The 25,221-nt window shown below is 35.4% G+C and overlaps 1 protein-coding gene across 3 annotated transcripts; it reads right to left on the bottom strand.

Moving 5' to 3' along the window:
- Window positions 1-1,610: 1,610 nt before the first annotated feature.
- PCMTD2 (protein-L-isoaspartate (D-aspartate) O-methyltransferase domain containing 2) lies at window positions 1,611-24,722 on the bottom strand. Of its 3 annotated transcripts, none has more exons than XM_074210536.1 (6): window positions 24,662-24,722; window positions 21,513-21,853; window positions 15,331-15,433; window positions 13,902-14,073; window positions 10,056-10,179; window positions 1,611-6,393 (listed from the first exon to the last, which is right to left on the bottom strand). In XM_074210536.1, exons 2-6 carry the CDS (start codon window positions 21,817-21,819, stop codon window positions 6,011-6,013), a joined length of 1,089 nt encoding a protein of 362 aa, XP_074066637.1. In that variant the 5' UTR covers window positions 21,820-21,853; window positions 24,662-24,722; the 3' UTR covers window positions 1,611-6,010. The 3 variants fall into 3 exon arrangements, with proteins under 3 accessions (XP_074066637.1, XP_074066635.1, XP_074066636.1); XM_074210534.1 differs by lacking the exon at window positions 24,662-24,722 and adding an exon at window positions 24,146-24,644; XM_074210535.1 differs by lacking the exon at window positions 24,662-24,722 and adding an exon at window positions 24,175-24,644.
- Between the last annotated feature and the right edge of the window lie 499 nt (window positions 24,723-25,221).

Raw genomic sequence — 25,221 nt, 5'->3', positions numbered from 1 at the left:
GTTTTGGACACATTAAATTTATGATGTCCAGTGAACATCTAGTTCAAAATGTCTGAAAGGCAAATGACTGCTGGAAGATGAAAAGATTTATGAAGGCAAATTTGTTGCCTATGCAAAAAATGGATAGCATTTGGCTGAGATTTTTTTGGAGTGGAAAGGAAATTGAGTAGTGGGAAATGGGGAATGGGGTCTAGATGATGACCAACAGGGTGAGTTAAGGTCGGTATCTTTTGCTTCTATTTTTTATCTTGAGATTCTTGACCTCGTGTACCTTCAGATGAATTTCACTATTTTGTCTAGTTCTGTAAGATGAGTTTTTATGTATAGATGAATCAAGCCAACTATCTTACAACTTCCTATGTTTTAGGATTGTATTCATGAACCTTAGATTTATTCCTAGGTTTTTTGTATATTTTAATTTTAAAGGAACTTTGAGGAAAGCAATGATTGGTCTACTTCCTTTTCTACACACACACACACACACACACACACACGAACACAGTTTACCTAGATGTCCTTTATATCACTTTTCTCACTCAAGTCACTGTTAAACTGAAAGAGACTTTAGACATCATTGAGTCCAATACTTTAATATTATAGATGAGGAAACACATAAGTGGCTTACTAAAGGCTTACTTAGCAAGTCCACTCCTCCCTGCTGCCTCATCCACCTAAGTGGCTATGACACTCTGGGTTACCTGATCCCACAAAACAGATAAAATATAATTTTTAACTTAGGCTATAGGGGTGCTATGTTAATGTCAGTTTTACACTGAGAAAGGATTTGCTAAGTAACTGAAAATGCAAAGATTAAAGGGGATAAATTTCAACTACTCAAGATAAATGCTTTTAGGGATTTCAGTCTTGTTTAAACGCAAATAAATGTGAATTACAAATGAGTTATACTACCTCCCTAATTCAAGCTGTTATAGGTACAACTATATTTCTTCGTAAATATTCTCATTTGGAATGAACTCCTGTATTTGTCTAAGTTTAGCTGAGGAAATACCCAAGGAGATGGCACAAACTAGTCCTTATGGGCAATGTAACTCAAAAAAAAAAATATATATATATATATCTATATCTATATCTATATCTATATCTATATCTATATATGTGACAGAACTGGAAACCTGAAAGTTTCACAATAGAAGTAGGTTTTGTCAGTTTAATTATTTAAAAAGTTGGGTTTTAGTATTCCAAATCTAATAACCAATATTCTCATTTAATATACTTTCTTGGGAGATACAACTATTTTTCTTACCTTGTGACTGGAAAAAAAAACTTTAAAGTTCCACAGATGTCTTGAATGCACTAATATAATTCAAATGTCATTGATAAATGATGCACATAAATTCCAAGGGTGCAATATAATGTTAACTGAGAATGAATATAAACTGGGCCATTAACCATGTAGTCCTTAACCTTTGTAATTTAAATGGATCAAAATTTTGGGAGTACCTATACAACAAATACTTCTGATCTCATTCATATTAGAATTATGAATTTAAACAAAAAGTAGCCTTTTGTTTGTCAGATATTCCCCTGAGATTCTCCACATTTAAAGATTAAATGTTTAACTAGAAGGTCACTAACACGATTAGACCATATTATTTATGCATTAGACAAGGGATACTTTTTTTATTCAATGGAAACATTAGCAGCACAGTATATACAGCTTTATTTGTAAAATGATATTCCAAGAAAAGGAACATTTCCATCTTAGATCTAGCTAAATACCATGAACTAAATACCGAAGACAAGCAACTGTTGACATTAAATGACACAAAAATATGTAGTTAGTTTTTAAAAACAGCAGCACTTTAGGTAATAGGAAGTTAACAGTTTATATTTCTGAGCCATAAGTGTGTGGATCTTTAGTGTGACACCACCAGCTCTGGAAGATCTTTAATTTTTGTATGTTACACCAGACACAACAGTAGACACAGGAGCCAGGTAGCTCTTTTATTTAATGACCATGGCCTCAAAGAATCAACTGATGCCTTCCCTTACAGATGACTTTCCAGTTTCTAGAGAAATAAGGGTTTTAAATAGTCTGGATAGTGCTAATTTTATGATAACGTATGAAGATTATTAAATTTGAAATTCCTGAAAAAGAGTTTAGTCTTTGGCTTATTTGGGTAACCCAGTCTCTTGCCTGGCAACATCACTGTAAGTTCATTTAAAGGCATGAAATATAGTTACCCTTTCTTTTCAGACTTAGACCAAAGAATAGAGACATAATTCAAAACGGGTTCTGCAGGACATTTACAGTTCATCAAAAGGTCATGTATGTGTATATTCTATATACACACATATCCATTTTTCACTTTTTTCTATACTATGTAAGAAATTTCAAATTTTCACCAATTTCCTTCATTAGATTTTTAAGGCTCTTTAAAATGTACAAAAATTTCCTTTTTATATGTCAAAACTGAACACAAGTTGCTTAAACATTTTGCTGTTTAACATTTAAAGAAATGTCATCTCTGCATTTCATAGCCTTAAAAAATCAAATAAATTAATTAAAAGGGCAAATATAAATATGTGAAGTTATGTAATTTTAAAAACACAGTGCCTGTAATATAATGTTGAAAATACTACCAGATGTCCATTTTTTCATTTTCAGGAAGTGAATTTTTACTTGAAGTTATTTAATAAGCACAAAAATAAAACAGTCTTTCTTTAAGCTTCTCAGGGCAAAGTATATTGGATGACAATAAGGTATCTGGTAAAAAGATTAGGTTTTGTGGATGATTGGAGAAAAACAACCATTGTGCTGGTGACTCAATTAACCCTTGTATGCTTTCAATTAGCTTACTGGGTGAATCAAACCTGATGTGCCACTCTCTTTTTCAAGAGCCTGGGTTCCATGCATATTCTGAATAATACTGAAGAGGCTGAGTAATGATTCTTCTAGTCATTAGCCTGTAAAAATTCTTTAGAGCCATAATCTATTTGCCTATGCCAATGTCACATTAGTAACTAATTATATCGTCCGGACTACTATGAATTAGTCAGAACTAAACTAACCATCTACCTGAATGGAAAAAGAGAATTTCAGAAAAGTGGAGATTAAAAAAGTCAGACCAATTCTAGCTTAAGAAAGTAGGTACCAACATAAAAAGAAAGTAATTTCACTAAATCAACGAAAAGAAAAAAATAGGTAAAGTACTTTTCAAAATAGCACAACACAGAAGCAATGCTAAGAAGGCTAAAACGTCTTAACTGCATTTTATTGCTATATGGTCTCATACTCATGTATGAGCTCAATAAAATTCATGTTTCATATTACTGACAAATTCCAGATCAGTAAAATTGCTGTTTCTTCTTTCTATATAAAGATTTTGAATTTCAACTTACATACTTAAGATTTACACATCTGAAATTTTCTTTGCACAAGTCTGTGACCTTACTACCTTGTCAAGACTATGTGACATAATATTTAAAACATAAATGTCAGCAGACCAGGGTACAGTATACAGTATTCCATAAAAGGGCTTATAGATTATACAAAAAAAGGTTATGCTATCCTTAATCTGTGAAGAAACTGAAAATAACCTGTTATGCTAACCTACAGTGCAAGTGTTTAAGTAGAGGAGAATGTTATTTACAATTTCCCCCTTATTTTTGCAGGCTAAACAATATACTATTTCACATTTATATATTACACTTAAAAATTTTATATAAGTTTTCTGTTTGGACAACAGCCCTACTAGACAACATGAAAACACAAACTGCTAGAATATTTTGGATTTTAAAATATAAAGGGAAAACTATTTTTCTATGCATTTTAAAGAACATTAAAAATCCTAAAGTAATCAAAAGGCAAATGTGGTGAAAGTTAGAAATTCTTATATAATTATAGAAAAAAATTGAAGATAGCCAATGAAAAGCCGTACTAATTATATAACAAATTTCACAGATCTCAGATGAATATTTATTCCAAATTGCTTATATCCATATAAATTATATGTAAATGGAAAATTATATATGAATATAGAAAATCATCTAGTTGATGTAAATAAGTGCATATATATATGTGTGTATATATACATATAAATATGTATACACACACACACACCAATATCCCCCCCCACACCTCCAATTAGATTTCTCAACTCTAGGACCTGAAGCAATGAATTGGTAATTTGAAAATTGAAAATCTAGGGAGATGAAAATTATGGATAGCCTTCACATTAAACAAAAGGCAAATGAATGTAACAATATATAAAGTTTCCTTAACAGTCTAACTTTAAGAGCTCAGGACCACACATACCAACTTTTCCTTTTTATTTGGCTACACAGATTTTAATTTGTGGTGAAAAAATTGTTAGTACACAGACTAAAGATCTATTAAGTAACTTTAGAAAATTATTTAAATCAACAGAGGTCAGTTAGTACAGAGACACTTTTGAATTTACCCTGCAATTTTAAAGAGCTACATAATATTTAATCACAAGACACAGTCAATGTGAATTATGTGTTTTAAATCTTAGACACTTTGAGTGTTTGGGTTTACTGTGTACATTTTAGGCTAGTCATGCCTTTTGGGGCATGTAAAAATGACAAGAAAGTAAACAAAAATGAACAAATACACTTTGGATTAAGTAATCTAATTCCAGTGTATCTCAAAAGTAGTCTTAGATAATTGAAAGGTTTTTCAGTCGGGTTATCTTAAAGATTAGACCATTTTCTTCACTAGTTTAGGAAGACTGAGAATTCTTTCCCCTTTTTAGTTTTACACTCTTCATAATTTGGGAAAAGTACAATTTGCATTTCACTGTAAGTTAAATTCATCTAACAACTAAAAATCTTAAAGATTATTTTTTTCTTAAAAATTATTTTTAAAAAATCTAGTTTTGTGTAACTATAAAAGCTAAATCTCATTACTCTAATTTAGTTACAGAAAAATACTAAACTGAGGTCAAGAAAGCAGGGACTGTCTATAGGGAGCATTGCCACTAATTACATTCTGAGATTTTTCATCTTCTATATATTCTGAGAAACTGAGTAGTCAGTTGCTTCAGAACAATAGTAGTTTCCATCTCAGTTCAACCACATCTGGGTTTGTATTGCATATTCTTAAGAACATCAATCATGTTAACTTAAGACATAAAGAATCTGCGACATTTCTCAAAATACCCGTTCAGGAATCTCTAACATTAAACTTGGACAAAGTTTTTAGAACTTAGCTTGTAAACTGTTCAGAGAAAAATCCATACAAGATTTCACATACATATGATCCTCACTATGTAGAAACAAAATTGGGTAGTTTGACGTATTTCTGATTTTCTTTTTCCAATTAACATCACTATCTCTTTAGAAAATCTACAATCTGCAAACTCACAAAAATGTATCTATTTACTTATATATATGATCTGGTTAAACAGACTGGTAACAATATTTTCCAATCTACTAAACTATATAAAGAGTCAAACTCGGTGCCAATGATTAAGGGCAGATACCACTAAAATCCAGAATTCAAACCTGGACATTTAGAGTATTGCCCCCAGAAGTGATTTTGTGTACTTGTAAAATTTGTGCTTTAGGCTGGGGTTTTGGAAGAAGCAAAATAATTTGAATCAGCAGTTTTCATTTTAATTACACAATATATACTATTTTATGCATCTTTGTTGCAGAGTAGTCTTTAGGGTGCTGCCTAGAAACATTTTAAACTGGAGTTTAGTTTTAAAGCATGGCTGAAATATAAAACAGCCTTATTGAAGTGATTTTCTTTCCCCTCAATGGAAGAAATAGTTGTTTCTAGGCAGTTTGCATTCACCAGGTCACTTTTAAAGGAAATCCTGCTATAAGATTAAAAAAAAATTAGCACACCACCAAGAAACTAGGAGAAAAAATGAGGATGTTTAAGTATACAGCAGTCACATTCTCCAGCCAATCTATGCCAGGGGTGACCCATGTTAACAGGTAAGCAAGTCATATACATGTTGTCAGGCTCTCACCACTTCCCCCCTTATGTATCTTTTTCTTAATATAAATAGAAGACTTATTTTTCTCTGTAATAAAGCAGGTAATATTTCAGAGGGTCAGGAAGGGGCAGACTCAAGACCTTTTCTCTCAGAAAGTTTACAGGAGGATCTGGCTTCATTTCAGGAACATTTTTTTCCTCCTCTTCCCTTCTTTCTTCTTCCACATCCTCACAATTGTTGTTGTCATCAGATGGGTTGGAAATACGACTGGCGAAGACTTCTTTGTCCAAGAAGACAATAGTTTCCATTCGACGGCGTCGAACTCGTCTACGCTTAAACCTGGGTGGGTTTTTCAGTCCATTTCCACTTTTGCTCATTGTTTCTTGATGAATTATCTTTTTAATCGTTCCTCGGATTGCAATTCGAGCTAAATCTTGGAGGCTCCGAACAGCCAATGGAGCTAAGATAAAGAAGAATTGGAGTAAATATTGATAGGAAATCAGAACAAAATCTAGTCAATCAAAATCAAATATGCAAATTAATTTAAATACCTGGATAGCTTAAAATATTTGTGATGTTTGAGTTTTGGCAAAGTTTACTGAACAAAAAAAATTTCTGAAAATTATATTAAGCAGTTATAATGTTTTACATTCATAGTATACCTTGCCAAAACCTAGGACTTCACTTTTTCAGAGAAATAAAGGGAGAAACCTGAGTCATTACACCACATGAAAAGTGAGAATTGGAAATAAAAATTAAGATTCACTTTCCTAGCCACATTTGATTTCCTTCCTATACTTGATTACTTTTTTCAGGAGGTTCCTGGTTAGTCAGTCTCCTAATTATTTGGAGACTAATAAAGTAAAGCCTTTCAAATGATTTAATAGAATTTAATAGAGGTAGTATTCTACCTGGTTTTTTTTTAGTTTTTTTTTGCAAGGCAGATGGGGTTAAGTGGCTTGTCCAAGGCCACATATTATTAAGTTTCTGAGACCGGATTTGAACCCAGGTACTCCTGACTCCAAGGCCGGTGCTTTATCCACTACGCCACCTAGCCACCCCAATCTACCTGTTTTTTAAAAGCTAGAACTGCTGGATATTTCACAAAACAGAGAAAAGCAAATTGAAAACTACAAAAAATAAAGTCCAAGGACCAATAGATGTTGGTCCCTAAAAAATCCTAAATATCAAGCTCATAATTTTATTTAACCAGTGTAGGGAAGGAGCATGAAAAACAAAAATGCAATCAGGAAAAAGAAAGAGGACCAGTCATGTAAATGAGAGCAAAGAAATAAGAGAATGACAGTCCTGGTGATATAATGGTATCTAAAAAATATTATAAAGTCAAAAAGCAGGCCTCTATGGAAGGTTTATGGCAGGATATAGGCCAGAATTATAGAGGAGGCCATGGAGAGAACACCTACCTACTCTCATGAAATCATAGCTACATCCAAATATATAAGGGAAGGCCAAAAATATTTTATTAAAATATTTTCAACTCAAAAGAATAAATTAATGGTGGAAGTTAAATATAAACCATAATAACTAGAAATAATCAGAATTCTTGACAGTAAAAAAGTAAAGATTACACTCCTTTCAAGTTACCAGAAGACAAGTCTAGAAAGAATAGCTAGGTTAATGTCCAGAAAAGTCTCTACTTTGTTATCACAGTAAAGAAAAGAGAGGTAGCAGGAAAGGAAGTCAGTAAGAGAAAATTACTGACTTGGGTCAGTAAGAGATAATTTAAAGTTCTTCTTCTAACACATACTAGCTGTGTATGCCTGAACAAGTCACTTTAACTTCTTGATACAAGAGAAAATTCTCTAAGATTCTAAGTTACAGGAAAAAGTTTCTGATTTGTATCTGTGGAGAGAACTTCCATAATAGGAGTCCTCAACAGCAATAAAATTACAAGTTTGAACCAAAAAAGTGAAAAAGGGATGGCAAATAAGAGCCATAGGAGCTATATAGCCATATAGTTCAACATAGCCATAGTTCATGAGGAACAAGTCTAACTTCATTTTCTTTTTCTAACAAGAGTAATAACCTTACCAGGTCAGGAGAATATAGATATAGATTTTATTAAGTCATTTGACTAATTCTTTTATGACATTCCTATGAGTATCTAAGAAAGAAAAGGGCAAACAAGGAGAATTTAAAACTGATTGAATGACCAGATTCAAATAACAGCCACAAATGGGGTGAAATCAACCTATAGAGTAATCTCTAGTAGACAGTCCTAAACCTTTATCCATTACTCTGTGATGGGTCAACAGTATCTCAACAATTTGGATATGGACATAGACAGCATAGTAATAAAATTAAAAACACTAAGAGGAGAAACTACCATCTAAATTCCAGAATCCTAAAAATGGTCCAAATTTAGTGCAAGAATAATAGGAATAAACCAAATTTTATACTTGGATTAAAAAAGTCAAAATGCATATAGAGTGGAGGAAGTTTGGTTAAACAACAAATATTATGAACAAAATTCTGTGAGGCTGAGTAGATTATAAGCTAAAGAAAGCTAACATAACACTAGTTAGGCTCAATTAAGAGAGACACAGTAGGGGCGGCTAGGTGACCTAGCCGTGTGGCCTTGGGCAAGCCACTTAACCCCATTGCCTTGAAAAAAATCTTAAAAAAAAAAAGACACATAGTATGTAGAAGAAGGGAGGTGGTAGTTTCACTTTTTCCTCTTTAGAGGACATCTAGAATATTATATTCAGTTCTACATAACCACATATCAGGAAGGATATTAAGAAATTGGAGAACATCCTTAGGGAACCTATTCCAGTAGCTCTGCCAGCAATTCAGCCCCCATTTCTTCCTGGGAAGAAATCCTTAAGGAGATAGGACCTGGAAACTACCTGTGTAGGACCTCCACAAGCCCCAGCCTCCTCAATGGAAAAGATATAAGGAAGTGAGTATGTGTAGTCTAGGAAAAGTCTGTAGGAACATAAAAATTTACCTTCAACTAGCCTGAGATCTGACATATGGAAGAACAGGATTAACCTTATTCATGCTCTGGAGAGCATGGGTGGGAACTGTACATAAACTGATGGAAGGTAAAAATTTCTAACAATTAGAGATATCCAAAAATGAAATTGGCTGTCTCTGGAAAGAAGAGGTCCTCCTTCACTTATTCCGCCTGTCTAGGTACAAATGACCTCTTGAAGTCCCCTGCAACTGTGATATTATGAGTCAGTGAACTATATGGTCTTTCATGTTTTATAGAAAACTCTCTCCTCTTACACACACACACACACACACACACACACACACACACACACACACAAACACACCTACTCACACCAGTTTGAAGATTACTGAAAAACAACAAAGAAATGTGACATTGTATGGGATTTTGTTTTAAACATAAACACAAATATATATTATTTGGTAAAAAAGATAGAGGAGTTAGTCAATGATAGGCTAAAATGTTATAAAAAACCTGCATTTCTGAGACAACTAATTATCAAATAATCAATTTTATTAAGAAAATGCCCCATTTAAAGAAGTATATTTAGTGAACATTCAGTCTAAAAGTGAGTTTTACCCATAATAGGGGAAGGAGGAGAATGAGGGAAAGAGGCTGTAGTTAGTGGGGGCATAGATAGGTCGCTCTGTATCAAAAGCCACAGGAATTAAGGCCAGAGGGATGGAGGATAAGAAGTAGGACAAACTTCTAGTACATGGATTAGCAGAGTTTCTCTGTACACAACTTTTCTATTCTGGAACTAACAATGCTGTATACTTCCCCAAGCAATCTTAGGCATGTATAATTCCTATAATTCTGTGGTTAAATTCTTTTGACTGTCTCACATTTTCTTCCTCTCCCCATACCTTCCAATTTCACAACTCATAATATACCCTCAAGGGTTTATATAATAAAAAGGAAACTAATTTTTTAGAGTGGGGAAGAAAGTATAATTTGATGATGTAAGTAAATTCATGTAAAACTCTGCCTAAATTCAAATGCAGTTAACTGTACAATTTTAAAGGGCTTTTTGTTGAAGATAAAATTTGATATATGGTCACAATTCAATTTTCAAATAAGTTTTATTACAGTCCCTGATCAAACAGGAGAAGATTAAATCAAATACAGATCTTTGTACTTACGTAATTGCACAAGTCTTGACTTTCCTGAATCTGAATGACTGGGCTGGATCAGAGGAGCAAAAGAAACAGCCAAAATCTTTTTGGTCTCCCAAGCAGAAGGACCTGTTCGAGTTATTTTAGTCAGCTGATCCAAATACAAAATGAGAAAAGTTTAAATATTTGGCTATTATAAAAGAATTTAAACAGTTATTCTTAAAATCTAAAAGACAAAAAACAGACATATACTTTGACCTGTGAGAATGAAAGTCCCTGCTTCAAGTTTGTCTTTGATTCTCCAGTGCTTTATGTAATGGTTGGCACATAATGGTGCTTAATAAATGCTTGTCGATTGATGGAGAGACCAGAAAAAGTCTAAGCTAAATATGATAATAATGGAAAAAAATACAAAGTGAAAGTAGAATCAAGGTATCATAGGTTGGAGGCAGAAGGGATGACATTAGAAGTCATCAAATCCAACTTTCTGATTTGACAAATGAGGTAATGGACTAGGAAGGTTAAGTAAGTTAAGTGTCTGAGGCAAGATTTGAACACAGTCCTTCCCAACTCCAAGTTAGCTATGTCTCACTGTCTCTCAGGTTTACAGAATGCCTTGAAGTTTACAAAAAGCTTCCCCTAACCACAGCAAGTATTAATGCTGCAGTCTACAGATGTAGAAAGTAAAGAGAGGTAAATGACTTGTCTCTAGTCACATTAAGTATGCTGCATCAAGTTCAGGATTTAAACTCAGATCTCTTTTGACCAGCACTAACTTGATCAGTCCATGTTCTGCTAATGTTTGCCGAAAATCACTCAACTAAAACCTCACTACAATTATTTTAGCTGCAAAAAGGAATTCAGCATAACTTTGGAATTACTTAAGAAACAATGCTCTACTTATAACAGTCCTGTGATAGAGAGATCATCCAGTGTAACAAATGTTTCTGAATGTTCCCAGATCTCTAAACTAGGTCAGAGTACTATTTTCACTTGCTAGGGCTTTAGAAGCATTGTTTGTTTGAAAGTCTTAGCTAATCAAATCTAAGCTAATAAATAAATCCCCTAAGTAAACAAGATTATAAATACTGCAAAGGAGAAGACAAAGCTTATCTTCCTGACACTTCCCTTTTTCACAGTCTGGTTTCCTGCCATAACTGTTGGTTAAAGAAAACAAGGAGAGCTAATTTCACTTTCTAGGGTATGGTGGCCTTGAAAGTCCATGTGGATTAAAAACTGCAGACAAATGAGTAGCTAAATTAATTTTTCTGGGTGTATCTCACACTACTACTGAATACTGTACCACAATGTTTTTGTTTAGAACACAATGTCCAAGGGCTTTCCAAAAACAATTTCATTTTGTTGATTTTATTGGTACCTTTTTCTATTTATATCTTAGTCATGGCCAGAAATACCTTCTCCCCTCAGTGGACCTTTCCTCGTGACAAAGAAAAATAGATAAACAAAACTAACTGATATGGAAAGTGTATATGTAACATTCTCTATCCATCCTCTTTCCACTGATCCAGGATCAAGATAGGTCATTATAATCACACAATATTTAGCTTTCAAATAGCAACATTTTCATGGCTCTCTTGGAAACTCTGTGTTTGACAATATGCAAAATGACCTTAGGAATTTTTAGGGAGGAAATGGATCATTAATTTATATTTTAAAAGTCTAGAAACATCATTTTAAAATTATAGCAAAAACTAATGAAGTCTAGTAATTTAAAATTGAATAACTTTGTTTCTTCCACAGTCTATACATTATAAATTATACATACATATAAATTATACATATGCATATGTATTATTAATTACAATTATTTTACAATTATAAAATACACTTCTTTTATGCATAATATAAAACCATGCAATAATTTTTCTAAATTATTTCGGCAGACCTAAGAGCTAGATGGAGTTTGTATTGTTACAACAAAACAATGTCAATTTAAAAAACAACATTCAACCAGAAAATGCTAAATTTAAAATTTGGCATCTTTATTCCTCTGTGATAAAGAAAAATACATCTCAACATTTACTTTGTCATCATTTCAATGGCCAGCCATTTCTAAAAGAGACAGTTTTTAGTAAGATTACAGTTTGCTATTTTTTTACCAAGTAAAATAAGATGATTTCCTAATTGGCAAAGCCAAAAGATATTTGTCTTTTTATTACTGCCTCTCCCCTACTTTCAGGATTTTCTGCTCTGTGGGTTTCAGAGACTTCAATTATGAATACAATGAGGAAAGCACTGGATTTGGGGAACGACAAACTGGATTCAAATCCCAGCTCTGTTTCCGCCAAAGGGATGTAGCCCTTCTGGATCTTAGCTTTTTCATCAATTAAAAAGCTAAATCTTGTAATTCTCCTACCACTCTTTTCTTTTGATATCCTTATCCTCTTCCTATTACCTTAATGCAGGTATCCCTTAAGGGTCCATACTCAGTGCTTATCTCTTTTTGGTCTTTTTCTTTTCCACTTGGCAATCTCATTTACTCTCCCAGTTTTCAAATACCATCTCTTAGTAGGTGATCTTTTTTAGTCTCCCTTTAACCTCTCCCCCGAGGTCCAGACCCATATCTATAATTGCTTACAGTTCATTTTCCTTATTTTTTCTGAACAAAAACACTAGAGTCTGTTCAAATATATAACAGAATATGTAAAGAGGATTGTATATGAAACTACAAATCTTCATTTCATGCTTTTTAAAAAAGTATATGACAAATTCCACACATTACTTAATTAAAAAATGTTTATTGAATGTTGTGGAAAAGATGTGTCCCTAAAGAAATAAGAACTACATTTAAGAATACTGCATGCCTCTTAAAATTAGGTTTGCTAAAGGAAAAACAGTGGCTTCCTTGATAAAACTTGTTTTAATCTTATTACCACTGTGCTGTATGCAAAATTACTCACCAAATTAAAGTGAATACTAAAAATACAGGAGGACTAACTCTTAATATGCCGATATTATCCTTATTGTAGCAAGTTTTTCCTACAGCTTTCATGTGCCCATTTTTTTTTTACAATGTCAGATGTTTCTAACAATCTGTAAATTATTTCTTAGCAGCTTCTGATCCCAAACCACATAGGTAAGTAGAAAAGTATATTCCTGGAGTCCCTTTGTAGAGTTCTGTTAAAGGATCTTGAATATAAATTTATACTACTGCTTCTAATTTTATCCTTTTTTTTTTTTTTACTATTTCTCCTTACCCTTTTCTTTATATCACTGAAATTTCCTAGTCTTTTTTGCCTGTTAATAAACTTATTATTGTATCTTTGGATGGGAGGAAAAATAGTATATAAAGCAAAGGACTGATAAAAGACTTTAACAGTGGGAGTTATTCCAAGATCTACTAATCCAGTAAATGACAGTCTGACAAAAATGAGGAAATTAGTAGACTATGCCTAATGCTAACCATTTTGGTCCCAATTTAAAATTTATGTTTATGATGATACTACAATGAGCCCAAGGGCTGACCATAGTTTCAGAAAGTCATCTAGAACTTAAGTTACCTCATCTTTAAAATGAGGCTACATGAAGCAGATGACCTCTAAGGTCCTTTCCTACTAGCTCTTAATCTATGATCTTTTCACAGATTACTGATTGAGTAATTTGCTTTATGAAACATCCAATAAAGGATACTTCAGTCAAAAGCAGTATAAAGAAGGTGCATAAAGAAGGGTTGAAATGAACGTTCAAGCTCTCTATGAGTTACATTGTTGCCTACACTGTAACATGATTCTGTATTTTGGTATAGCAAAAATTATTGATGTTTTCATGGCAATAATTGTCTCTAAAAGAAGTTAACAATTAAAAGGAAGAAAGAGAGGGAATAAAGCACTATATTCATGAAAGTAAACTAACCTTTTCTTCTAGTGGCATGACAAGAATTCCCCCAACTTTAAGCAAACTCTTCATGTAATCTTCATGTTCTTTTTGAACTCCAGCACCACAATAAACACGATCATATTGAGAACAATCTGGAGAAATTTCCAGACAGTTGCCCGTAACAAAGGAAGGTTCACAGAATTCAAACCTGAGGGTCAAGAATATTTCATATACTTTGCTTAAACCGCAACAAGTCTATATAACCCTAAGTATTATTCTATCACCTCAACTATCTTCAGCTTTAAACATATGTATATAAGCACTTTATGGTTTAAACAATTCTTTACACCATAAGAGGAGCAACAGTGAAAAGAGCATTGGATTGGGGGGGATGGAGTCCCACCTCTGCCACCAAGGAATTAGATGATTTTAGCCAAATCACTCTCCATTTGAGTTGGGGGAGAATGACTTCATACTACCTATCTAAACAAGTATGAGACCATTAAATTTATAGCATTATTTAAAGTAAGTCCACTTTAAATAGATAGATTATGCATAATAAATTTCTATTTTACAAATGAAAAAAACTGATGATTAAGGAACAAAGTGCCTTGTTGAGTAAGTAGCAGAAACAGGAGTAGAACTTTTGACTTTTAAGCCAAGAGCTCTTCCTATTCAACTACACTCTTGGAGTGTCAAATATTTAGATACAGCAAGGATATAGTGATAATGTTAAATGGACTGTACTGTACTCTAAGGATAAAATCAGAGTTAAACAACATTAATATAAAAGGCTAACTATCTACAGTCAAGAAATAAAAATTAAGTTGTTGATAAAACATTAACTTATTAAAATATATTTTTAAAATATACTGAGAATTCTAATAATTTAAAGTAATACATGTAACCCATAGTGGAAACATGACATTGTTTTTTTAAAAATCCAATCACTATGAACATTTCCCCTGTTTCATAATTAGATGAAATCAGTTAAAAAAACTAAGAGAAGAAACATTTTAAAGTTTCTATAAGCAATTCTTAACAGTAGAACATTGGTGTTATCTCAACTATTATTAATTATGTGAATTAATAAGAACAATTATGTTCTAAAATAAAAGTATATGTTTAATTTATCTGTGTGCTAGGACATATACAAACTGGGAATAGTTTCTTTTCAGTTTAGCAATATTAGGGACAAATTTTGCAATTCATCTATGTCTAAGGCTCTAAATACTTAAAATGGAACCACTTCAAAGTATGGGACTTCAAATGTGTGGGAATAAAACCCCGATTGACCTTTGGAAACTCCAATCCTCCCAACCTCAACCTAACAACAAGGTTCCAATACTCTTATTTAGGATCCATTATGCAGGTGTCTAAAGTGAACTGAACGATCTCTCCTTTTTTATCAATTTGTTAAATTCTAATTATAAACTTGGATCCAGTTAAAAAAAAATAGCCTTACTTGTCAAAGCTATCACTTGTTCTGATGAAAAAGTCCAGTTTCTGCTTGGCATACTCTATCACGTCTGAATGAAGTTCTACCCCATGGTTTACACCAAAAGGACCTAAAGTATTCAGAAACAAGAAAGCTATTTATATAACCATAACATGGAGCCCCCCCCCCTTTTCCATTTATCAGTTCACTTCAGTTACAAAACATTCCTTTGCTTTCATACTCAATTCAATTCAACAAGTACTCAAGTGCAACAGATCCTGCCTTTGAGGAGCTTACAATCTATGAGGGATAGAAAGGAAGCCTCAGACATACAGTCAAAATCTATACATTGCAAATACAATGTAAATGTGGGAAGATGGAGATAATATGTGGAGGGAATTAGAAAAGATTTCATAAGGATGATGACACTTGTGTTGAGCCTTGATTATATTCCAAAAGGCATTGTTAAAAATATTATTTAAAAATAACAGTTCTACATGATATACCTAAATATGCTTTCAATTTCTTTTTATTTGAGTTGCAAGAAGTATTATATATTGAACACTTGAAATTAAGTTCTAAGTTTTGCCTTTCCAAAACATTTGAATTCATGTCAAAAACCTTTTAGTACTTTGGTGTTACTTTAACTTGGAACTCTACAATTTTTAAGGTCTGGAACGTTGAAATTTCTGATACAATCCCTTCTTTTACTTCCTTACTCTCCCTAAATCAGTTTGTCTTCATTATTATGACATTGGTCTCCAAATCCCTTTCTATTCTCCCAACTCAACCATATTCACTCTACTATTGCCTCATCGTTTGGAGTTGACCCAAGATTCTTGAGGGAGTCTAACAGCTGGCCTCTGAGTTGGGAAAAACTGAGTTCAAATTCTATATCTGACACTACTTATGTGATCCTGAGCAAGTCACTTAAGTGTCCCAGGTTAACTCCCTACAAGATTAACAGATTGCAGAGAAGATGTCAACCTGTATTGGCAAAGAAAGTAGTTCCTTCATTAATAAAGTCTATACATGTGTACAAAATTTATACAATTTCTACTATCATCCTACTCTATTATCTCCTCATGGCAGAGTTGACCCTGGGTTCTGGATGCTAGGACCTGTATAGGTCAACTTTTAATAATTCTACCATGTTGAATTTGCCAAGACATATTTCAGCTGGAAGGGCTTTGAAAAGCTTGAAAAATTTCAAGTACAGAGACAGCAATGAGTAACAAGTCTATAATCCAAAGATCAGTCCAACTAAATTCAGTTTAATCACTAAAAGGCTGGGCAGTGAATGATGAATATTGTTGGCCATAGCAATGTATGAGATTATTTGTTTATGAAGGTGAAGAAATGTTGGTGTCTGTGTTTATGGAAGGAGTAGCTATGAACTTTCATAATGTCAAGAAGTATAAAACTGAATTGATAGTTAAAGAGCTCATTTTTCTTTCCTTTAGGCTTTTTTTTTACAAGGCAAATAGGGCTAAGTGGCTTGCCCAAGGCCACACAGCTAGGTAATTATTAAGTGTCTGAGGCTGGATTTGAACTCAGGTACTCCTGACTCCAGGGCTGGTGCTCTATCCACTGTACCACCTAGCCTCCCCAAGAGCTCATTTTAAAGTATACATCTCCCTAAGCCTTTTCCTCAGGATTTTTTAAAAATGGTATTTTATTTTTTCTCTAATTACATGTCAAGATGATTTTTAGCATTCATTTTTACAAAATTTTGAGTTCCAAATATTTCTCCTTTCCCTCCCTCTTCCAAAAATGGTAGGCTATTTGATGAAGATATACATATGCTATCATGTAAAACATATTTCCATATCAGTCACAGTTGTGAAAGAAGAAAAAGATTAAAAGGAAAAACCATAAAGAAGAATAAAGTGAAAAAAGTATGATTCAATCTGCATTCAGATTCCATCAGTTCTTTCTTTAGACATGGTTAGCATTTTCCAAAGTGAGTCTTTTTTGTACTTGTCTTGGATCATTGTGCTGCTGAGAAGAGCTAAGTTATTCATAGTTGATTATCACACAATGTTGCTTATGCTGTGTTCAATATTTTCTTGGTTTTGCTCATTTCATCTTGCATCAGTTCATACAAGTTTTTGTAGGTTTTTCTGAAATTTTTGCCTGTTCATCAATTATTATTATACAATAACCATTACATTTATATACCACAAGCTTGTTCAATCATTCCTCAATGGATGGGCATCTCCTCAATTTCTAAAATTTTGTCTTCACAAAATGGGCCACTATAAATATTTTTGCACATGTAGGTCCTTTCTCCCTTTTTTAATGATCTCTTTGAGAAACAGACCTAAGTGGATCAAAGGATATGCAGCCTGATTGCCCTTTGGGCATGGTTCCAAATTGCTCTCCAGAATATCTGGATCTGTTCATAACTTCACCAACAGTGCATTAGTATCCCAGTTTTCTCACATCTTCTTCAACATTTACCATTTTCCCTTTTTGTCATAATAGCCAATCTGAGTTGTGAGGTAGTACCTCGGAGTTGTTTTAATTTTCATTTTTCTAATGAAAAGTTATTTTGAGCACTTCTTCATATGCCTTTAAAGAGCTTGGATTTCTTCATCTGAAAACTGTCTGATCATATCCTTTGACCATTTTATCAACTGAGGAATGGCTTATAAATCTGACTCAGTTCTCTATATATTTGAGAAATGAGGTCTTTATGAGACACTGTAAAGAGTATTTCCTACTTTCTGTCTAATCTTAATTGTATTGATTCTGTATGTGCAAAAGTCTTTTAACAAAATTAAAATTACCTATTTAACATGATGCTTTCTATTTCTTCTTGGTCATAAACCTATAACTCACTTAACTTCTCATTAGCTTCCACTTGCCCAATTATAACTTTTAAGGTATTGTATTCCTTTTGTATTTTCTTTTCTATTTGGCCAATACTAATTTTTAAGCAGCTGTTTTCTTTTTCCAAGCTGTTGACTCTTTTTTTTATAATTCTCATGCATTATTCTCAATCCTTTTTCCAATTTTTCTTCTACTTCTCTTATAGCTGCTTTTTGAGCCCCTTGATGAATTCTGTGTTTGAGATCATTTCCCCATTTGCCCATAGATATCCTCTTCTTAATTTGTCTTGATCTTCCCTGTTATCATAATAACTTTCTATTGTTAGATTATTTTTGTTGCTTTAATCTCTTTTGGTCTTATTCCTTTCTTTTAAATTTGAGCTCTGTTCTTGGGGTGGAAGGGACACTGTTTCATATTTTTTTATGCCAGGGACTATAGGCCTTTGCCTGTTTACCTGGTGTGGCACTGATGTTGCCCTGAGGTTCACAGGGGACCCTCTTGTCTGGTGTTGTGCTGAAGGGGTGAAGTGGAGAGTGCCTGGTGCTGAGGGAGGTCAAAGGGGTCTGGCAATTTACTTGGTGCTGATCAGGGGTCCTGATACTGATGTCTGTCTTAAGCCAAAGCTTGTGGGGGGTGTTTCTGCATTTAGCTGGAGCTACTCTGAAGCATGTGGAGGTCTGGTCACTGGAAGTTGCCCGACTACTTGGGGCTATACTGAGACATGTCATGATTCTTGGAGTAGGAGAACGCCCATTCCCCTGGCTATGTTGAGGCATATGTTGGGTCTTGGTCTTAACATTTGCCTGCTCCACCACACAGAGGCTCAGGATCTCTCGCTGGTTTGTTGGAATGGGGCTTGTTGCTGTCTTGCTGGAATGCTTCTTGATCCAGATTGCATTCCCCTATTAACTGAACGAGAAAGACCTTTCTTGATGATTCTCCAAGTTTCTTGGGCTAACAGATTGTTTCATCTCATCTTTTTGCTAGTTCTGCTCTTCCAAGATTTGTTCTGGGGTACGAAATTTTATGATTGTTTGGAGGTGAATGTGGCAAAGTTATGGTGATTTATTGTTTACTCAACTATCTGGCTCTTAGATCCCAACAATTTTGTATGAACCTAGAAATGGTATCTGCTTTTTACCCAATATTGTAGTTGCTTTAATAAAAAAAGGGAATTTCCTAATTCAGCAATTTAAGATGATATATTATAAGATACTGAATCTCCTAATATCAATAGCACTCATAAAGAAATGAGGGCATAGGGCATTAATCACTAAAAATCTATTTACTTAAAAACAATATACTAAAAATAGTATATTAAACCTATGAATATTATAAATTCTTGATATATACATATACATAAAACCCAAATAATTTTTAGATAAACACAGCCTCAAAACTTAACCTACATACTTAAAATCCCAACTCCCCATTAGAAAAAATGCTACTGAAACTAAATTCTGAAGTCATTACAAGAGAAAAATGTAGTCCCTTCCCCACCCCAGTAGAATGTAAGCTCTCTGAAGGTGGGAGCAATCTAGCTTTTGTAGTATTTTTATTCCCAGGACCTGGCACAATTTCTGGCAAAAAGTAGGCATTTAATTAATATCTAGGGGTTGAGTTAGTTGACAGCAACCCTGAAAAAGAACTTAAAACTTCAAAAAATTTTATTATTAGTTCTATTTTTGACCCATCAGAGTGGGTTTATAAATTTTTTAATCTATGATCCTCCATTTTTCTTTGGAGGTAGGAAATATAATACAGATCTCAGCAGCTGCTGGCCAGGTTAAGAGGTTTTCTGGTCACTGGCTCTCCTCCCAAGAAGAGTGGGGGTCACATCTAGTCCTGCTAGATTTCACAAGATCTTGTGGTTGGTTGTTTTTTTGTTTTATTTTTTTAGGAGTCAACTAATTAGTAGTCAATTAAATATTAGTTGAATGAATCCTGAAGAAAGTATAAAACAAACATTTAAGTACCTACTATATCTAAGGCACTGTGCTAGCCATTGGGAGAAATATGAAGTTTAGAACAGGTAAAGTCACTACGTTCAAGATGCTCATAATCCAGTTAAGACACCAACAATAAAATTGCAATAGAAAGTACTGCATAGAAATAGAAATGTGATATAAAGTAACAAAAAGGTAATAGAAATGTAATATAAAGTAACAAAAAATAAAATTACTTCTGTGGGTTAATGGACAAAGGGCTATCATTATGAAGGGATTAGGGAAAGTTTCATGGACAAGGTAGAATTTAAATTGTATTTAAAGAAGGATAGAAATTCAACAGGCATAAGGGAAGGGAGAGTATTCTTAGCCTAGGGAATAACAAGTAAAAGGACATCAGCAAAAAAGCAGTAAACAGAGAGCTGTGCTTTCCAGAACAAAGAACAGAGAAAAGAGAAATATGAGATAAGGTTGGAAAGGAAGGATGGCACCAAACTTTGAATGACAACTAGAAGTATTTGAAATTTAAAAAGTAGGTAGCATGAAGCCACTAGAGATTTTTGAGGAAAAATCTGACAAGGTAGAAGCATAAGAAAGTTGATTTTAACAGAAGCACAAAGAATGGACTGGAGGCAGGAAAACCTATAAAGAAAGTGGTCTGTCAATAGTCTAAATGGTTCATGATGAAAGTCTATACTTAGTGGTAGTAATCCATGATTAGCATAAGCCTGGTACACATTAAGTTTTAAATATATGCTCAGTAAGCTAAATTGATGAGATGACTTATTGTAGAGATAAGACAAGGTAATACAAAGGATAAATCAGTGATTGAATGGGAAACTTGGGTGAATGAATGGTAATAGGCAGAAATAGGTCAAATGGAGAACTGTGTAAATGTTGAAAAATAATGAGCTCAGCTTGGGACATATTGAGTTTAAGTTGCTATTGGGTCATTCACGTGAAGATAACCTGTAGTAGAAATAAGGACCCTCCAGGAAAGAGAGACTAGTATTAGAAATAAAGATTTGAGTGTCATCTATATAGAAATGGTCACCTATACAGAAGCTCTGAGAGTGAATTAACCTGGCAAGGGAGAGGATATATATATATGTGTGTATATGTATATGTATATGTATATGTATATATATACATACATACACATATATGTATATGTATATGGAGAGAGAGACAGAGAGAGAGACAGAGAGAGAGAGACAGAGACAGACAGGAAATTTGGTCTTCCACCATGGAGAATCATAAACAAACCCCACCACTACCATCACCATTCAAGAAGTTTATGATCAATAACATGTCTAGTAACTTAAATTCCTTTTATTTTAAAAGATTACCTATTGTACTACATAAGAAATTTTACTATATAAGAAACAGTAAAGGCTATAACTAGTCAGATTCCCATATCCTCCTTACCTAAAATGAGTCCAACCATAGAACTGAGATAACCAGTGCCACTACCGAGATTCAAGAATGAAAGTCCAGGTTGTAGATCCAGAGCTTCCATCACTTCTGAATATATACATGGGGCAGAAAGGTGAATATTGCCATGTTTCCAGGCTAAGTCTTTATAGGCATTATCTTTAAATTCTTCAAGATAGTAGTCTGCTCGATCAATAGCTCGAAATGCTTGCTCTACCAGCTCTGTCCGGATATACTGTGCTTCTTTCAAGTTATCTATTAGTTCATCATTGTCTTCTCCAGCACTGACAGCACCTCCCATTTTCAAGGATAATGCTTAAGAAGAGCTACAATTACTAAGGGAATAAAGGGAAAAAAAGAGGTAAAACAAAGAAGAAATGGGAAAAAAAAGTTCTGAACACAAACTCAATTCAAATTCTCAATTAAGTTGACAGAGTAAGATCTCTGACCAAACTAGGAAAAGGGGACAACTATATTAGGTAATCTATTCATTATATTTACCAGATATGGAAAAAAGATGATTCTTCCCTTGAATTTATTCTCTCTTATAAAGGATTTAACATCAAAAATATTATACCACATCAAATTCTGATATATACTTTGCAGGACATGCAAGACCAATTCATTAGTCATGACTGCTACTACAATCCTTTAAAACTATTAACAAGGTATAATATTCTGTTTTTTTCCTTCTAGTTTTAAGAGGGGAAAAAATACCTACCTTACATTCTTCTCAATTGTTTTCAAGAGGAAAACTACAGCAAACTTCTTTTTGAGTTCAACAACTACATAGTGCAAATGGAAACTTTTCCTTAACTTATTTTTCTTAGGAGAAACTTATATTTCTCCTATAAAAATGAAGAATTTTCCTTTCAAAATTATCTTTATACCAAAAAGTCATAGCTTTATGTGCTATAAAGACAATAGTATACCTTTAATTTTAAAAAGTTATCTTATTATGTAATTTTGCTATCTCTTATACTTTATTTTTCTTTCTTAAGGATATGATTTCTCTCTCATCACATTCAATTTAGATCAATGTAACATGGAAACAATGTAAAGACTAACAGACTGCCTTCTGTGAGGGAAGCAAGAATGGGGGAAAAATTGTAAAATTCAAAATAAATAAAATCTTTTTTTTTCAGGTTTTTGCAAGGCAAATGGGGTTAAGTGGCTTGCCCAAGGCCACACAGCTAGGTAATTATCAAGTGTCTAAGACCGGATTTGAACCCAGGTACTCCTGACTCCAAGGCTGGTGCTTTATCCACTATGCCATCTAGCCGCCCCTTTTTAGGCTACTTTCAGACTTTTCTTCTCCCTTCATCATCACCCTGCTCTGGACATAGTCCAGTTTGTCAATGTTATTCCTAAAATAAGACACTCCTTCCCCAATTGAACATAATACTAAAGATGTGAAATGACCCAGGCAAAACAAAGCAGAGCCATTAGTTCTCTGGAGGCAGACACAGTATTTCTATTAATATAATAGAACCTAAGCTCACACTGGCTTTTTAATTGCCATGTCACACATTTTCAGTTCACTCAATTTCCCCAGATTCTTACAATGTTGGAACATCACCTCCCACAAGGGAAGAAAAAAAGACTGGATTTAAGTTGACAAAAACTGTTCTTGGCATAGACTAGCCTTTAACAAAAATAATTAAAAAGGGGCTAATTTATATATATGACATATATGTATAATATACATATATATGATAGCCAATCCTAAACAAGTTAGTACAATACCCTCTTACAAGTAGGCCTTGTAAACAACCTAAAATAACTTATTCCCTAAAATATTCTTCTTCCTCTCAAAATGCTCAGATTTCATTCTCACAGATTAAAATTAAAGTCCTACATCATTTCTCTATAGCTCAGGTGTTTGAGGATCAGCAGGATTCATTATTTTGATTTGTGTGATTGAACACCATTAATTTAAAAATAAACCCAAGCAACAAAGCAACCAATTTTCAAGTAGCAAGGAAAGAGATTTTGTCAGCTACTTAAAAGAACAAGTTTTTTTTTTAATGGATCAATTTAGTAAAGTGTCTTCCTCTAATAATCAACTGGGCCTTTAAAAAATTTAATATGATAAGGGTAGGATGTATTTTTGGAGAGGAGTAAAGGGAGAAGAGTATGTTAAGTGGAAGGTTTCCAAGGGTTATTTTCTAAAGGCAATCTGTAACCCTCTGGATGCAGGAAAGGCTGTATTCCAAAGTTTGCTAAGGCCTAAATGTGGTTTAAGGTGTTTTTTTTTAAATCATGCAGGTATCACCTTTCTATTGATTCATTTAATTAAAGTCTTTAGATAGTTAGTGACCCACTCAACACTTTACTAGAACTACTCTTATCAAAACTGTCAAATTCCTAAACTTTCCTGCAGTTTCCAACTTTTATCCGTAACTCTTTATAGGACTAATACCTCCTAACCGCTAGAAAAATCTTGTGAAAATGCCTGTGATCTTAAGTTCATGAAGACTCGCGGTTGGATAATTATTAATGTCTTAAAAGAATAAGGCATTCTGAAAAAACCCCATCAAACAATCCGCATCGAGGAAAATCATCTCTGAAAGAACTTAAAAGCAACGTCAATAATTTCAGATGCAGAAGGAATTTCGCTGTCTTACCTAAGAAGTCAGAGAAAGCCAAGAACTACCTGCACGCTTGCCGCAGAGCCGGCCACTCTAAGGCTGCCTGGGCTAGGAGCCACCGGGAGGCCAAGCTCAGCGGCCGAGGCCGCCGGTCCTCCGGGAGCCGGGCGGGTGCTCGGGAGGGTCGGGGCGGCCTCCGGGCTGCGGATCCCCGTAATCCACACCACTTGTCAGCGGCGCTGCGCCGCCCCCCCCCCCCCCGCGGAGGGACTGCCGGGAGCGGCGCTGGGGGGCGGGGCGCCCGGAAGTGCGGGGTTCGAATCCCGCCTCTGCCCCGTTTGACCTTGGCTCCCCGGGGCCGGCGTCAGGGCCCGAGGCGCCCCGCTCCGGGGCCTTGGGCCGGGGGCGCTCCCGCGGGGGCCGCAGCTCTGCACGGGGACTTGCCCGGGGCTTCCCCAGGTCCCGCCCGGGGGGGGGGTCGGGCCCCGGGGGACGAGCGGCGGCCCCGGGCTCCCGCCCCCGAGCCCCCACACCCTCGGCCGCCGGGTCTACCTCGGGCCTCGGCGGAGACGGGGCCCGCGCTGCGCCGCGCCCTGCGGTCCCGGGTCTGGGCGCCGGCCGCCCCGCCGGGGCCCGGCCCCGCCCGCCCCTGCCCTCGGCGAGGCCGCCCCCGCCCCCGCTGCGGGCTCCGCGGCTTCCGTCAGCCCCTCACTCGGCCCCGGGGTCGCGGCGGCGTCTGCTCCGCCTCCCACCGACAGCTGTAAACATCCGCCCGGCTGACCCCGAGGGGCGCCAGTGCGCCTGCGCCGCGCAACCGCTCCGGCTCGCGTGGGGGCGGCAGCTTCAGGACTCCAAACGGGGGCGGGGCGGGGAGGGGGGGGAGTCTTAAAGGAGAAGCCGGGGGCTTTGCCTGGGAAGGGAGCATGCGCGGGGCCTCGGGCGAGGTGGGGGCGGGAGCGAGCGGAGGAGGGGGCGGTGCCTACAGTTGTAGCCTCCCCCTATTGGAAGTGGGATTGTGACACGCCCCGCCCCGCCCCGCCCAGGCAGACCGTGCCAGTCGGGCGGGTCAGCGCCCCGAGCCGCGGCCCCGCAGCGCCCCGCGCTTACGGCGC

This window comes from Macrotis lagotis, chromosome 1 (genome assembly GCF_037893015.1).
Source record: "Macrotis lagotis isolate mMagLag1 chromosome 1, bilby.v1.9.chrom.fasta, whole genome shotgun sequence".
Lineage (NCBI taxonomy): Eukaryota > Metazoa > Chordata > Mammalia > Peramelemorphia > Peramelidae > Macrotis > Macrotis lagotis.
The sequence above is the reverse complement of the archived record's forward strand: the minus strand, read 5'-3'. Positions and strand labels throughout refer to the sequence as shown.